Source organism: Patagioenas fasciata, unplaced genomic scaffold, assembly GCF_037038585.1.
Source record: "Patagioenas fasciata isolate bPatFas1 unplaced genomic scaffold, bPatFas1.hap1 Unplaced_144, whole genome shotgun sequence".
Lineage (NCBI taxonomy): Eukaryota > Metazoa > Chordata > Aves > Columbiformes > Columbidae > Patagioenas > Patagioenas fasciata.
Window position 1 is genome coordinate 19,507 of NW_027288560.1, and position 15,405 is coordinate 34,911.

Here is a 15,405-nt window from a genome sequence, read left to right on the forward strand (position 1 = left end):
AGTTACAGTCGTGCCTGAGCCACCACTTACCTGTCGAGCAGCTGGATCATTTCTTCATACTTCTCTATCACCCTTCTTCCTTCAGCAGAGTCCAAGCAGCTGGTGGCACAACAGACAAGCTCAGCGTTACATTTAGCCCTGTGAGGCTGCAGTCTCTATTTACCCCTTCCCAAAACCACCCACCACCTTGCAGGCAGAGCCTGGCTGGGGATCTTACATTCCAACCCCACCGTATCGCCCAAAACCATTTCACTGCACAAAAGCTCTCCAAGCCCCAGTGCGCCCTTTTGCGGGTGTTTGCATGGCAACTGGCAAATGAGAACCACGTCCTGGGGGAAGAACAAGGGCCCAGAGCTGCTGGAGGAACACTGGTCTCCGTAACATACTCAATGCTCCGGTGTTTGCACAGAGCAGGGCAACCTCTGCTCACCAGCCACCACTTTCTGAGGTCAAAGAGGCACAGAAAGAAGCAGAGTGTGGCTCCCGGCAGATGAAGCTCTTGGCGGTGCCCAATTCATGCCCCTCAAACCGAAGAGCAAAGGTGTCCCAGAGTGCGGGAGGCAGAGCCCTGGCCACGCTGCCAGGGCTGTACAGCCCAGGGAACAGCAGGCCAGAGGAATTCTTATCATGCTGTCTTTTCCCCACTGTTTAATCTACAGTATCCAAGTTTTCCTCAAGATGGTTGTTGATTTTGGAGGACATATTGACAAAACTTGAATTAACTTAACCAAAAGCTGGAAAAAAGGAGCGCCTGAGCAGTCACCGCTGGGCAAGTGCTGAGAAACCTGCTGGAAGTAAACAAGTCCTCTGAGCAAATCCAAGTAAATCCCAGCAAAACCACTTTTGTTTCTCCTTTTTAATCCTTTTTCCCTTTCAACAGCATCATGTCACCACCGTTGCAGAGCATGTTATTAACTACTCTAAACAGAGGACAGAAAATCAGTGTGAAATGCAGATCTGGGTCCTTCATGGTGGACAAAAATTTGCCATTTAGGTTCAAATCAGACATGATAACTTGGGCTCTGTGCTGGGAACAGCCCAAGAGTTTGTTTCATTGCACCAATGTCTTTGCTGCTGCAGAATAACTGTGCACTTAAAGACACTTAATGGCAAGATACAGTGAGAGAAGGTTACAAACATGGTACAGTGACGGTCAAGTTATTTTGGTCAAGTACATTAAAAAAGTGGATCCATTTACACAGAATCCTGACCAGCACACGTGAAGCCATTCCTGTGAGCTACCAGGTGCAGTCCCTGGAACATCCTCAGTTGTCATAAGTCCAACACTGCCTTGCTTACAGAGCTCTTAAATGTTGTCTCACGTGGTGCCAGCTGTGAGTATGAGGCCATACTTCCCTGACACCATCCGTTATAACAAGCATTTGGGTGATAAATATACCAGCATTGGTTTCTTTCCTTGATCTTGGGAGATGGCTCCTTTGTTTAACGCTGAGAAAGTTTTCTTCTGCCCAACAAAATGCTCGTCTGCTCCCCAACATGCAAACCCAGCTCCATCGATCCATCTCAGCTGAGTCCAGCCCAGCACTTCTCTGCTATTCACAGTTTGGATGATGCCAGAACCAGGACTTGCAGCTGAGGAGGTCCTGGAGAACATGCTGAGTGGGATTGCAGCAGGAAAGGTTCTGATACCTCTTTCAATTGCAACCCGGGAACTATGTCTGAAAGCTGAATAGCCCACTGTGCCTCTTAATCGCTTCAAAACAAATCCAGTTAATGAGTTTCTTAAAAAAAATAATGATCACAAGGAAGCTGAAAAGCACCAGTGCAACCACTTCACACCTCTTTGACTAAGAATTATTTCAGCTATAACCATGGGATAATGTTCACCACAGAAAGAAAATCAGATTGATTACAGAGAAGATAGCAAGGTGGTCATAAAGCAACTTAGCTGGAACAGACACGCACAGATGTGGGATGTGCCTGAAGTGATCAAACGGCACCTGGATTCGCGCTCGCAGCTCCTGCGCCCAGCGCAGCGCTCCAGCCACCGGCGGCATGTTCTTGTGCACAGGGGGGATCCTGGGGAGGGCACATTGGAACAGCATTTGACTGAACACTGCACTTGTAACCCCAAAGATGCAACAACAGAACCGCATTTGCAGAAAACTGCTCTGATTTCCCAGCTTCCTTCCTTAAATCCAACATCTGCCACACTGATGTAGGTCTGTGACCAAGGCGAGTGCCTCTGGATCTTGAATAAGGAGCTGAGATCGAACGAGAAGCCCAGACTATGTCCAAACCTGAGCTGATGTGAGGTGTCCCTTGCCTGGGACACATTCCCCGCCCCTCACAAACACTGACATAGGGATTTCTGACCAGGAGTTACTTCTGTCCGTCTTATCTAACAGCCACAGAACAATAACCACAAATTCACAGCAAATGATTCTCTCCATGATTCTCTCCAGTCCAGGACTTGTCTCGTTCCAGTATGATCTTTCTGAGGCAAGTAAATAGGTTATTGTTCAAAATGACACACTTGAATCCTCATAATCTGATAGAAATCCACCCATTCCCCCCTGTGCCAACAGTCACGGGGAATAATAAACTTGGAAAAGGCTGATTAAACCCTTGGTTACAAAGTCCCACTCGCATACTTTGCATTTTAAGCATTGTAAGGGAAACAAAATAAATTCATTCTGAGGAGCACATGAGTGGGTTTGCAGGTCCCATGGGGTGTTGGAGGCAGCACACAAACGTGGAGAGAAACCTCCTGTCACAGCCTCGCTGGGAGAAAAGCTCAGCATGTGTCTCCATTCCCAGTCACATATCATGCATACACATTTGAAAAAGGGTATTTTTACTCCTAACCAATTATTCGCTTTAATACTAAGAACAGAGCTTTCCCAGGCATTTCCATTGCCACTAGGAGCTACAGAGGCTGAAAACATCTGCAATTTGTAAAGTTTTGGGTTCCTTAGAAAAATAAATCATTTCCCCCCCAAATTAATCTCAATCAAACTCCCTGCAAAACCCATTTTACTCAGCACGTTCTACCTACCGAGCTTCAGCTCTGCCTGGATGTGCCGGGAGTAGATCAGCCTGGCGTGGTCCAGGGCCCTGCTGAACATGCTGATGAGGACGGAGTATTTGCCAGCAGCATCTGCAGCGACTACCGGTCGCTCCAAAAGGCTCCCGAACATGTCCAGCAGCTGTTGGGGTGAACACGCAGGAAAAGAAGAGGGGAAAAATTTACAACCCCGACTCCTGCAGAGAGATCAGCTGGGACCTTCCTCCCCAGCCCAGAGGCTTCAATACTGTCCGCACCGATGGGCACTTTGGAAAAAGGAAATTTGCTCCCTTTGTTACGGGGCCTCTCCGACTTTCTCTGGGGTTGGACCACATTCCAACTGTTGTTCTTCAAATGCTTCAAGATTTTCTATTTTTTTCAAAAAACTTACAAAGATAAACACTGTCACTTGCTAAAGGCTTTTCTACAAATGCTTATATTGATTTTTTTAAAAAAATACCATTTATTATTTCTGCAAGATAGATTAATTGATAAATAAACCAGCTTTGTTTCTAGAAAACCTGTTTCCAAAACTGAAACAGACCCATGTATTAATAATATTAACAAATTGATACTAACAATATCAATTCTCACCAGGAAATCCTAGAAAAAGCATGATTTCCCCCAACTTGCAGAGAGAGACACAAATATATCTCCTGGCATCCAAAAGCTTTGTGAGGGACCCACCAGCCTGAGCATCCCAAACCAAGAGCAGCCCAAAAGCTACAAGTCCCACTGTCCCACCAGCAAACACCAGCCCCATGTGCCTGTGGCTCCAGCACCGCCTGGTCTCCTCAGCGTGATTCTCACCGAGCCGGGTGCCCTGATTTCCCTTTTAGGGAAGAGCAAGGGAGCGATAAACAAACCTTGAAGGCGTGGTCCAAGTTGGAGGCGTCATCAAAAGCCTGGATGAAAATGGTGCCCAGCCGACGGTCCATGTCTTCTACTTTCTGCTGGAAACCAAAGGCATCCTGCTCAAAGTCCTGCACAAAGGCAAAACACAAGCTGTGAGGCTGCAAGATGGCACTAGGAAGGTACCTGTAACTCCTCGATCCAGAGATGCCCTCTCTTATTCACCGTGAACTAAGCCACTCCTCTGGCCAATCTTCAGCCATCGCAACGTGGCAAAGTCCTCACGAAGCTTGAGAACATTTCTGTGCTGTCCCATGGCTGAGATGTTGGCCCTTTCTCTGGGAGGGACCCTTTGGTCCTGAGGGCTTTCCACAGCCCACATGGCACTATCTTCAGCCTACAGGCAAGATGGACTATTTCCACACCCTCTCCCCCACCACTTGGCCTGAAGACCACACCATCATCCAGAAAACCCACGGATGCACCTGCTGAGTCCCAAATCCAACCTACTTTCAAGTCAAAACAAGCCTGTGGTTCCATGGTGAGCTGGTTGTGAGTGAGGCAGTTTCAAAACACTCGCACAGGTTGCCCAGAGAGGCTGTGGAGTCTCCACACTTGGACATAGGTAATCTTGGAGATATTTCACCTGACCAGTCACAGTCCTGCTCTAGCTGAGCCTGCTTTGAGCAGGGAAGGTGGACTGGGTGATCTCCAGAGGTCCTTTTCAAACTCAACAGTACTGGGTTTCTGTAATTTCCATCATCTTCTTGCACTGCTTTTCTTGCTTCAATTGTAATAAATCCTTTGAACTTCAAGAGTAACATCTATATTTGTTTTCCTACACGTAAAAGAGTCCAAATCAAAGACTGAACTTGACAGTCCGTGACAGTCCTTCTGTTCTAGCTTGGACAAAACCACTAAAAATGAGGTCATGTGTCTCTTTTCCAAAGGACAAAGTGCAAGGAAATAGCTTTTACTATTGCTACTGCTGAGCTCCAGCAGATCCAGATGCCATGTTTTAGCTAAAAAAAACGGCTCCAGCAGTGGCAGAGGGTGCAAAACTAGAGCACTGAAAGAACAAACATGACTCAGAGTCACACAAATGGCCATGGGGTCACCAAACCCAAGCCACCTCCTGCAGAGCCACTGTCACCTCTCCTCTGTGCCTGCCCTGCTGAAGGAGGGGTGCTATGGAGCAAGCAGCTTTCCAGCAAGAAACACTGGGGACGTGCCACCCCCTGCAGAGATGGACTGGGAGCTGCAGGAAGCAAAGCACGAGCCACCCATCCCCACACCAGGCAGGTCCCAGAGGGCTGGGAATATTCCTTTAATTAAAGCACTACTGATAATAAAATAGAGCATCCTTGAATTCTGAGAGCCCCAGATGCCATGTGTTCATCTAGGCAGGAGCGAACACATCCCAGAGATGATCTGAGTTGGCCCTCATCAGGCAAACTACCTTGTTTTTCCAAAACTAAGACAGAGTCTTATATTAATTTTTGCTGCAAAAGATGCTTACTTTTTTACATGTATAGCTGCCTGGACCCTATTTATATTGACTTTTTTATGAACTGTAACTAGGGCTAATTTTTTGAATAGGGTTCATATTTCAAGCATCCTGAAAAATCATGCTATAGCTTGTTTTTGGGGTAGGTCTTATTTTTGGGGAAACATGGTAAATACCAAGAGCAGGAAAGCAAAGAGATGTGGGTGTTGGTATAGCTCTTATACCTCAGCAAGCACCATGTACAGCAAAAGCTTGTGCATAACTCATGGAAATCCCAGTTTCCCAGCTGCACTGATCTAAGGTGCTGATCTAGCAAGATATGTTAGATATAGACGTGCAAGAAGTCCCAAATCTCTGCAGGAAAGGCCAGCGGCTCCCTGTTCCCTCCAGTACCAGATCAGATCATAATGAAAGGAGGAAAGAGCTGGGAAGAAGATAGCAGGAAACTGCTGCTTTGGAAACATGCACATGTTCCTGATGTTCCCGCAAACTGGTCCCACCTACCGTGTTGGTCAGGTCAAGACAGTCATAGGTTCGCTCTGAAAACACCTTGTATGCCTCCTGGAATTCCTCATACATGTCCAGGACCTGCTGGCCCAGGGTCTTCCCTTTAATCCCACTGAATTCAATTTTCTCCAGCTTCATCAAGTCCAAGGAAGTTGCCAGGAGATCCTTCAAAGTCAACGGAGGGAGACACAGGTCATGATGTTGACAAAAGAAGATGACAACAGTTGTCACGACAGAGTTGCACTTGCTGAGGGACCTTCCCAAGCACAGCGCTGGTGCTCAGGCTGGGTGGCAGGGATGGGAAGGGGGGAGCCTGATCTGCCTGTCCTGAGCATCAGTGGCTGCTCATAACACGTCCCTGCCCAGTGAGACCTGCTGCAGCCACTAGAAATACCATGACAACTGTAAAATCGCTTTTAAGTGTATTTAAAGGACAGATCCAAAGCAGGATATGAGACTCTTATATGTCATCCAGCATAGCTAAGAATCCCAATTTTATAGGTATTAACCAAGGACAGATTTCTAATATTTACAGGTACCCAAACTGTCCAAAGCTCCTGCGCAGTCAAACCTCCACGTGTCCAAGTGGGTGTTGCAGCACCTGCCCCGCTGGCCCTCTCTGCTGAGGTGGCACACGGGTCCTTCCCTTCCCTTCCCATCCTCTGCAGCCTGGCAGTGTCACCTCTTGGGAAAATGTCCCGCTCCCCCAGTGGTGGTGGCAGCACTGGGCAGCTCTGCTGCCATCCCACCTCATCTGTCTCCCTAGGTAGGGCCAAGTAAGGGCTGGTTGAACATCCATTGTCTCAGAGGACCAGGAGAAATGTGCACAGGAATGTACTGGTGGCCACTCTCTGCTTGCACTTGTCCTGGGGCCACCCGAGCAGGGCAGCAGGTTTTACCACAGACACGTAATATGAAACAGTGCAACGAACCAAAGGAAAGGGATCCTTCCCTCTTCACGTGCTCACGGGCTACCCATGCACCAGTGTAACTGCAGCTTTTATGAAAATTCGAAAACAAATGCACATATGCATTCATATTCACTTCGACACACCAGCACATCCGCTTGAACAAATACCTAGTAAGGCAAAAAAATAATGTGGAAATACCAGTTGTCCCTTGCTTTGTCTTGCAAGGTTGCTTGAAATGAAGTGATGAGGGGAAATTGAGACGGAGAGAGATGCAGCAGTTTTCCTCATTAACAGGCTGGTGTGCACTATGCTTTTAATTATTGTTTTACAGCTCACTCCGCAGGCTCTCCCTCTGACTCCAGATACTGCAGCTTCTACTGTCCCTGGAGTGTGGGACAGCCACGGAAGGAGGAAACAGACACTGGTCAAAACGCACAGTGCCCCAGCTCAAAACCTCCCCACTGGCTTTTGTCTGCAGCCCATATCCACAGTGTGCCCATGGCATCCATGGAATCCCAGCAGTCAGTGCCCCAGAGCCTTTACAGGGTCCCAGTAAACCTGTCACCAACACTGTCCTCATGATAACCTGCAGTTATTCCTGTGTCTATTTATATTCCTCTCTACACTGACCAGCATAATTTGGTTTATTTCACATCAAACCCTACTGGAAACCATCATTATGAATACTTTTAAAATAGGCACCAGCCATGACAGTTTTCAACATAGTTAATTAAGGAACACATAAAAGTATATGGCACATTTAAAGCAGTAAAACTGCAAACACCAGCAACCTGTACACTGGCCATCCAACCCTACACACTGAGAACGCAGCAACAATCAACAAAGAAATTCATTTGGGATGTGTGTGGAGAGCAGATGAATGTGTGTGGTTAGCCACGTGAGAGATAACAGGTACATGCAAGGTCTGTACAAGAGGTACATACAGTATCTGTATAAGAGGTATATACAGTGTCTGTATAACAGGTACATATGGTGTCTGTATGTCTGTGGTCTCCAGACACAGCCATGTGGTAAGGAGAGCATAGGGAGCTCCCACATTCACACTCAGACCTGCTCTCTGCAGAACATCTCCTGTGGCTCAAGGAGCCCTTGGCCACACTGGGAGCTCAGGGATGACACCCCAATGTCCCTGCCTCAGGTGACAGATCTGGCAAACAGGGACACCCCTGAGCCACAGCACCCCAGTTTGATGGACTATGAGGATGCGAAGGGACAACCTGGTGAGGAACGTGTCCCTGCTCCTCCCCAGGCCCACGTGGCACAGCCAAGGGGATCCTGCCATCTGGCCTCTCCAAGACAGGCAGGACCCAGCTCTAGGGTGTCATAGAATCATAGAACCATTTCAGTTGGAAGAGACCCTTAAGATCACTGAGTCCAACCATAACCTAAATCTGTCTCTGATGGCACCAGGAGACCTGGGAGATTACATTGCTTTATTTACAGCTGTGCAAACCACACCTCCAGTAATCCTCCTTTTCTTGCCCCAACAGGAGCAAGGAGTCCAACGGGACTCCTGAGAGCAAAAAACACACCTATCAACCTGACCAGCTTACATATGCACTGAGCAGGACATAGTAAAACACAGTCTTAGACTCGCTGTAACAGGAGACCTAACAGCAAAAGAGTGGCCCCATTCCCTGGTATCAGGTGAAGCTATAGAAAGGAAAGATGCCAGCAAGTGATCTCCTGGCTACAGAGTTCTCCTGACGGTTTGCAATGTTTTTCAAGACCAGAGTCTCACCTCCACCATCTCCAGTCTCTTCAGGAAGGTGTCCAGCCTCGCAAACACCATCGTGGAGCTGAAGTCCCACTCCCTCACTTCTTGGCCTGGTTCATAATACATGTGCAGTTTTTCCCTTCTCTCCTCAAATGCCTCTTTGAACATGTTCAGGATACCGAGCACCATTCGCACCTTGCCCAGGCTCTCCTCCATGTCCCCTTTCAGAAGGTCTTCTGGAGACAGGTACACCAGGGCCTGGAAGAGCAAAATCACACCTGAGAGGTCACTTCTGCCATCATGGAAAACAAGGACTTCTTGTGTTGAACACATTTGAACCTGTTTATTAAGTTAAATGTTGCCTAAAGAATCACTTTTCCAGGGAAGGACAATAGGAAGAAGGGGAGAGGGGACACAGGGGACTGCAAACACAGGCATCACAGCCACAGACCTGCTCAATGAGAAGGTTGCAGATCTCCTGGAGCAGCACCACTATCCGCACGGGCATGTTGTAGTGCTTGGAGGTGACCCAGATCAAACACACCACGTGGAGCAGGGGGAGCAGGAAAGGCTTCACCTCGCTGAACTCAACCCTCTCTACGTCTTCCAAGCGGCGCTTGAGGGGTGTCAGGTGCAGGTGAACGTCCTGAGCTTCAGTCAAAGCTGTGTTGAGAGACGTGAGAAGCGGTAAGAACCACCCAGCTGCGGTGTGCTGGGTTCCCAGCTAGGTGCTGGCCTCACCACATGGAAAAGTGCCTGGGAAAAGAAACTGTCCTGACAAGCACTGAGCACCCTCAGCCACCTGTGTGCTGCAGGTCACTCACTCGTGAACATCACTCACCTGCGGCAGTAACCAGAACAGAAATAAGCTGATGTGATGGCAGGGGACAGGGAGCTGGGACAGGGCTTCGTGGAGAGCCTGAGTCCACAACTGCTAAAAAGTCACACGGAATTTGCCCAACAGCACCAAAAATACAGTGCTGCCATGGCTGTGAGCCATGGCCTTGCTGTACAGCACGACAGGCTGTACAGCCTTGGCCTGAGCCCTTTTTAGCTCAGTTTTGGCTCAAGCAACTCCTTGTCCAGTGGGCAGATGACGACGGCCCCACTAGTCCTGACTGTAATAGAAAACCTGTCAACAGTAAAGCAACTGATGTCTGACTCGTCGAAAGCTTTAGCTTAGCTCTGTACAGCTGTGTGGTTTTACCCTGAAGAATTACCCCAGAGCGCAAGCATTAATAAAACCAGATCGTTGTGCAATTAAACCTGTGGACCAACAAGAAGTGACAGAAGTGCTTGAATGCATGCAAAAATAACCCCTAAGGCCCAAGACCAAGAAGAAGAGACTCCCACTATCAGCATCACCCTCCCAGCAAATCCACCAACAGCAGCCACACCAGTACAATGCCAGGGAAAGGGGCAGAGACTTAAAAGCAGGTGCACACAAATCTGAACTGCGCTGTAATGGAAATTAACAATTATAGTCCAAATTATCCAATTAGGGTTAGTATCGCTGTAGCCGGATTAAAACCAAATATTTGTTGTATTTTGATTAAACCCTTAAAGTATTAATTAGTTTAACAATGAACCCTTGGCTCCTTATATAAGGGGTGTTTCTCCAGCCCATTTAAACTGCACAATGCAGAGTGTGACACAGATCCTTAAGAGATTCAATGTTTGCACGTGAAGTGGTGAAGAACAGTGTTTTCTGCCAGCACGTGCACAGCTAACACAGTCTAGATGGTTTCATTGTGCCAGAGAGCAGCTGGGTTGGACATGGATGTCCAGCTGTGTTGGTCTGCAGGGACAGACCAGCAGGACTACACTGTTTTTCACTACAGACAGGGATTTGCAATATTTCCTTGGGCTGCGCTCAACTCCCCTAAGCAAAGCAAAGCAAGGAAATTCGGGCTGCAGTGGCCAAAGCCTGAGAAGCAGCGCTCTAACAAAGCAGTCTTAGGTACAAGATCTGTCCTCTTAGTCTGAACTCCCATTCCTGCATAATAACACCAGAGGAGCTGGTGGAAGTTGAGGTGAGTCCTGTTAGAGTAATGCAAACACTTTATTACAGCAGAATAAATTCCCAAACCCATTCACCCTGAACTTTGGCAAGAGTCTGGCTCAACAGACCAGCGATGGAGCTTGTCCCAGCCTGGAAACAAAAGCCTAGACTCAAGCACAAGCAGCCCAGTCTCAATTCACAAACTAGAAAGATTTGGCTTGAAATCAGTCACACCAGGCCATGAAGAAAGGCCAGAAGCCAGCACTGTGGTAAAGTTGCCCCAGCATCTCACCTGCCTCAACATCCATTAGCATGGTTTTGAAGGCTGGGATGTAGCTGCTCTCAACTCTCTCCAGCAGCTCCATCATGTTCCTGACCTTCCTCGTTGTCAGCTGGTTGTAAATGCATTCCAGGTCATCACACCTACAGCAACCGAGACACAGAATCACAGAATCAGTTGGTTGGAAGAGACCCTCAAGATCATCGAGTCCAACCATAACCTAACCCCTGGCACTGCCCCGTGTCCCTGAGAATGTCATCTCTGTGACTGTCCAACCCCTCCAGGAATGGTGACTCCACCACTGCCCTGGGCAGCCTGTTCCAATGCTTCACAACCCCTTCTGGGAAGAAATGTTTCCTAATATCCAACCTCAGCCTCCCCTGGCGCAACTTGAGGCCGTTTCCTCTCATCCTGGCGCTTGTTCCTGGGGAGCAGAGCCCGACCCCCCCTGGCTCCAAGCTCCTTTCAGGCAGTTCAGAGATCAGAAGGTCTCCCCTCAGCTCCTGTTCTCCAGCTGAACCCCCCAGGTCCCTCAGCCACTCCCATCACACTTGTGCTCCAGCCCCTCACCAGCTCTATTCCCTTCTCTCAACTCACTCCACTACCTCAAGGTCTTTCTTGGCCTGAGGGGCCCAAAACTGATTTGAGGTTTGGCTTCCCCAGCGCTGAGTACAGTGGGACAGTCATTGCCCTGGGCCTGCTGGCCACACTGTTCTTGATGCACACCAGGATGCTGGTGGCCATGTTACCCACCTACACTGGGCCATCAGCTGTCCCCCAACATCATCTGTTTCCCCTGGGCCTGATTCAGGGCTTCCTCCAGCTACACATGGACTGTGGAAATGGGAGAAAGCTGCATGAGGCACAGACAAACCCTACAGGACAGAAAGTGCTGAGTTCAGCATGACAGCAGCTCTGCTACTGACAGAACATCGCTGAAAAAAAGCCATCGTGTTTCTGCAGGCATTAGCAACAGCTCTCCAGCCAGCAGGGCTTTGCCCCGAGTCAGCCTGAACCAGTACAGCACAAAGGTTTTCAAAGGGCAGGAGGAAATACCACTCCCAGGCTCCTGAGCATCTAAAGCCCCTCTGGCCCTGACAGATGAACAGCAGCCAGCTGAGATGCACCATTTCCAGACAGCCCCCAGCAGGTGTCCATCAGCAATTACTCCTGTGGATGGCTCCTAGTGAACAGTGACGAAAGAGTGCCCAGAGCGGGTGTGGAGTCTCCTTCTCTGAGACATTCGAACCCGCCTGGACCCACCTGTGTGATCTGCTCTGTGACCCTGCGTGAGCAGGGCTTGGACTGGGGGATCTGCAGAGGTCCCTTCAGCCCAACCAGCCTGGGATCCTGTAAAGGGCATTTCTGAAAAAAGTCCCTTGAGGTGTAGCCCCTGTGGTGGGGCTAAGTTAAAACACAGCCAGCTGCCCAGTGACCTCCCAGGCACTTTGCAGATCATGATGATTTTCTGTGCGGGAGCAATTTTCCTTAGTTGAAGCCTACATGAACCCCAAGTGGCCTGTTCTTCTCAACTCATGGAATTAGCAGCTCCACCACCAGCACTCTCCCTCTACACAAAACCAGCACCACAGGGCACCATGCACTGGCCAGGCTGCTCTGGGTACCTGTTCTTCCAGAACTCCAGCTCCACCTTCGGGTTCGGATTGCTGCCTTGCAGGAGAGGCTCTGAAGACTCTTTCTTCAGTGCCTCCTGGATCTGGTGGCTCCAGTCTATGATGGCCGACTCCATGGCATACACCAGAGATTTATCTATCCGTTCCATGCTGTAGTAAACAGAGTACGTGATTAACTTTGTTGATGTGCATTGCTCAGTTGGATCTACTTCCAATGGCCGTGTGGGCAGCTGGATTTTACAGGGTTTCACATTTCAAAACCACAAAACAATCAAACCCCATAAGATTTTGTCACTGGTTTAATATAGGAATTACACTCTGGAGAAAATGGCTGAATGTCTGCAGCAGTGTGGGCAACAACACTGTTCATAAAGTGAATGGTGGAAATGAAGAGCCAGTCGCCACCTCTCTGCACAGCCAGTCATTGTCACATCAGATCCATTCAGGTTCAGGATCTGACCTGGAGACTCACACATCCAGCAAGATTCTCTCTCCCCATACCATTCTCCCTCAAAATATTCTACATCCCTGCAGTCATTAACTCACTTAATTCAGCAAGAAACACCACCAAGTGGGCTGGGAAGCTGAGGACAGGTCACCCCACTGCCTTGGAAGCAGTAACTTCTCACAAAATCCCACCCGCACCACGTCCTGTCTGAGGAGTGATTCATTCCACTGCACCCACACATCTCCTGGGGTTCCACAGGGGCACGCACGCAGCCCAGACACGATGACAACTTGATGTACAAACGCATCTGCTTCTCTGGACCTTCCAGAACCTGTTATTTTGGGGTGGTACTCACGATTTCTCATTTTCCAGATCAATGTCCTCAATTCCCTCTGAGCCAGCTGGGAGAGGCAGCAAGGTCTTGCCGTCTACTTGGCCAACAACTGTGAAAATGGTACTTTTGAGGTTGTGGACATGACGCACGATGTCTTGTGACACCACTTGTGGCCAGCCCTGATGGTTCTTCTTGTTCGTTAGGATGGGCACGATCACCTACAGCGGGAGTCACGGAAGACCAATGGAGAAAAAAGTGCAGCAGGAGACGGACAGGCCACCAGGCTCTGAGGTCTGTGCTTGGCCAAGCCTGGAGACCCATATTCATTGCTGTCTCAAGCAGTTCCCATGTGAAATAGAGGCAGCTGATGATGAATGGGCATCTCTACAGGCCCACTTTATACAGCAGAACACCCTTTTCCCCAAATCCAAGCAGCCAAGGAGGGTGGAAGCCAGTAGGCAAAGTGAGCAGCCCCATCCCCAGGCTCTCCCAGCCTTTCAAGCCCGCAACTGGAGATGGCCCCATGGGCTGCTGTCCCTTGCCCTCACAACTGTCCCCGGTGCTTGGTCCCCATGTCCCTGCCCATGGGCACAGCCGTCAGGCTGCCCTTTGAGCCTGCCAGGGCTGGGCTGAGCTCAGTGTGCTGCAAGGGAAGGTCTGCTGGTACCCCCTGGGATACACTGGTGGTGAGGGTCCCCCAGGTCCCAGCTGCAGCCCACCAAACAGGAGCTTTGCCTTTATCAGCACTTTTACTGACCCGGCAGCATGGGGTTGTGGGGCTGGTCGGGGTTTGCCCAGATTTGAGCTGCTTTTGGCTTGTTTGAGCTGTGACAGCAACACCGTGTCTGTCACCTATCCTGGCTGGCTCTGCACTGGGACCAGCCTGTGGCAACAGCCTAACAAAGCCAGGTTGTCCCTAGTGACAAACAACAGCCCTTTGTGTTACTGGACTCAGGGTGGGGGTAGGGGAGGGGGGGAGGTGACTAAAGGCATAAAAATAGCTGCAAATGGACATAAAATTGAAACGGAATAAAGCAGCTCAGCACCTCCATGGTGCTGTCCCAGGACGCTGAAGACTCTTTGGAACTGTGGCTGGCTCTGTAGACCCGAAGAAGACCCGACCAGCCACCTTCGTGCCCAGGGAGCCGTGGGAAGGGGGAGCACAACCCCAGGGAACACACGGGCAGGTGCTGACGAGTTCACCTTTAGCAGTTTTAGCTGCATTATTAGCAAGATGTGTCTCTATTACTTAAAGCATGTGGACTGCTAATGCCAGTGATGTTGTAACCAGGCAAATGATAGCCGTTCATTTTCTTTCTGACTGTTAAAATGATAACTGGACTCAGGATGAAGCCCCAGCCCACAGAGCAGGTGTGTTCCCTTCGGCACCGCAGGAGTGAAGCAACAAGTGGACAAGGTCACCAGCTGTGACCCCTCACCGAATAAAGACAAAGTGTGGGCAGAGGAACACACGACCCCAACCCCAGGAAATTCAAGACCTTTTTCACCTTCACGCAGACCCACCCCACCTGCCTGACCCAGCACCACCGCTGCTTTTGCCTTCAAGTGAAGCTTGAGAGGAAAATAGGATGAAAACCAGGCACAATCTGCTCCCTGCAGAAATACTGCATGTCTGCACAGGGGAGAGCAAAGCCTGCAAACACGCAGCTGGGACGCACAATCCCGGCTCCCAAAGGCATTCAGAAAACAGGATTTAACAGGATCTGCCAAAGTGTTCCTACCCCACCATCTACCCATAGCAGACGGTGCTTGCAATGCTATTGGCCAGCCGTGATGCAAAACCACTGTTTGTGCAGACTTCGCAAGACCACGGGGCTCATCAAAACAAAAGCTCCCCGTATAAATAATGTGTTTTCTCACATAACCAGGATAACCAGTCTGGCAGCCTGCTCTTGGGAATCCAATCTATCAGTCACCATCTTAATATACCAAACATCATGATCAGAGCTTCTCAAATCCAGCAGCTCCTCTGCTTTCCCATTACAGCCTCATTCCTGAGACTTCTCCAGGTGAGGAGCCATCAGGAATAAACCGAAACAACATTGTCTAGTTCAGGCTAATAACACAGCAAAGCAAAAGCACTCGAACCTCTTGACGATCTCTTTAAGAAAACATCAGCCCACCTGAGATAACCCGACACTGA

The 15,405-nt window shown here is 49.3% G+C and overlaps 1 protein-coding gene across 1 annotated transcript in view; it reads right to left on the reverse strand.

The window, feature by feature from the left end:
- Positions 1–13,541, reverse strand: part of LOC139826761 (dynein axonemal heavy chain 9-like) — a gene marked incomplete at its 3' end in the record, with an annotated part of 30,778 nt that extends 17,237 nt beyond the window's left edge. The window contains exons 1-3 of the mRNA XM_071803151.1: positions 13,263–13,541; positions 12,451–12,609; positions 10,838–10,968 (exon numbers count right to left, since the gene is read on the reverse strand). Of these exons, the coding sequence (XP_071659252.1) occupies positions 10,838–10,968; positions 12,451–12,608 (289 nt within the window). The remainder of the gene's footprint in view (positions 1–10,837; positions 10,969–12,450; positions 12,610–13,262) is intronic.
- Positions 13,542–15,405: the final 1,864 nt, after the last annotated feature.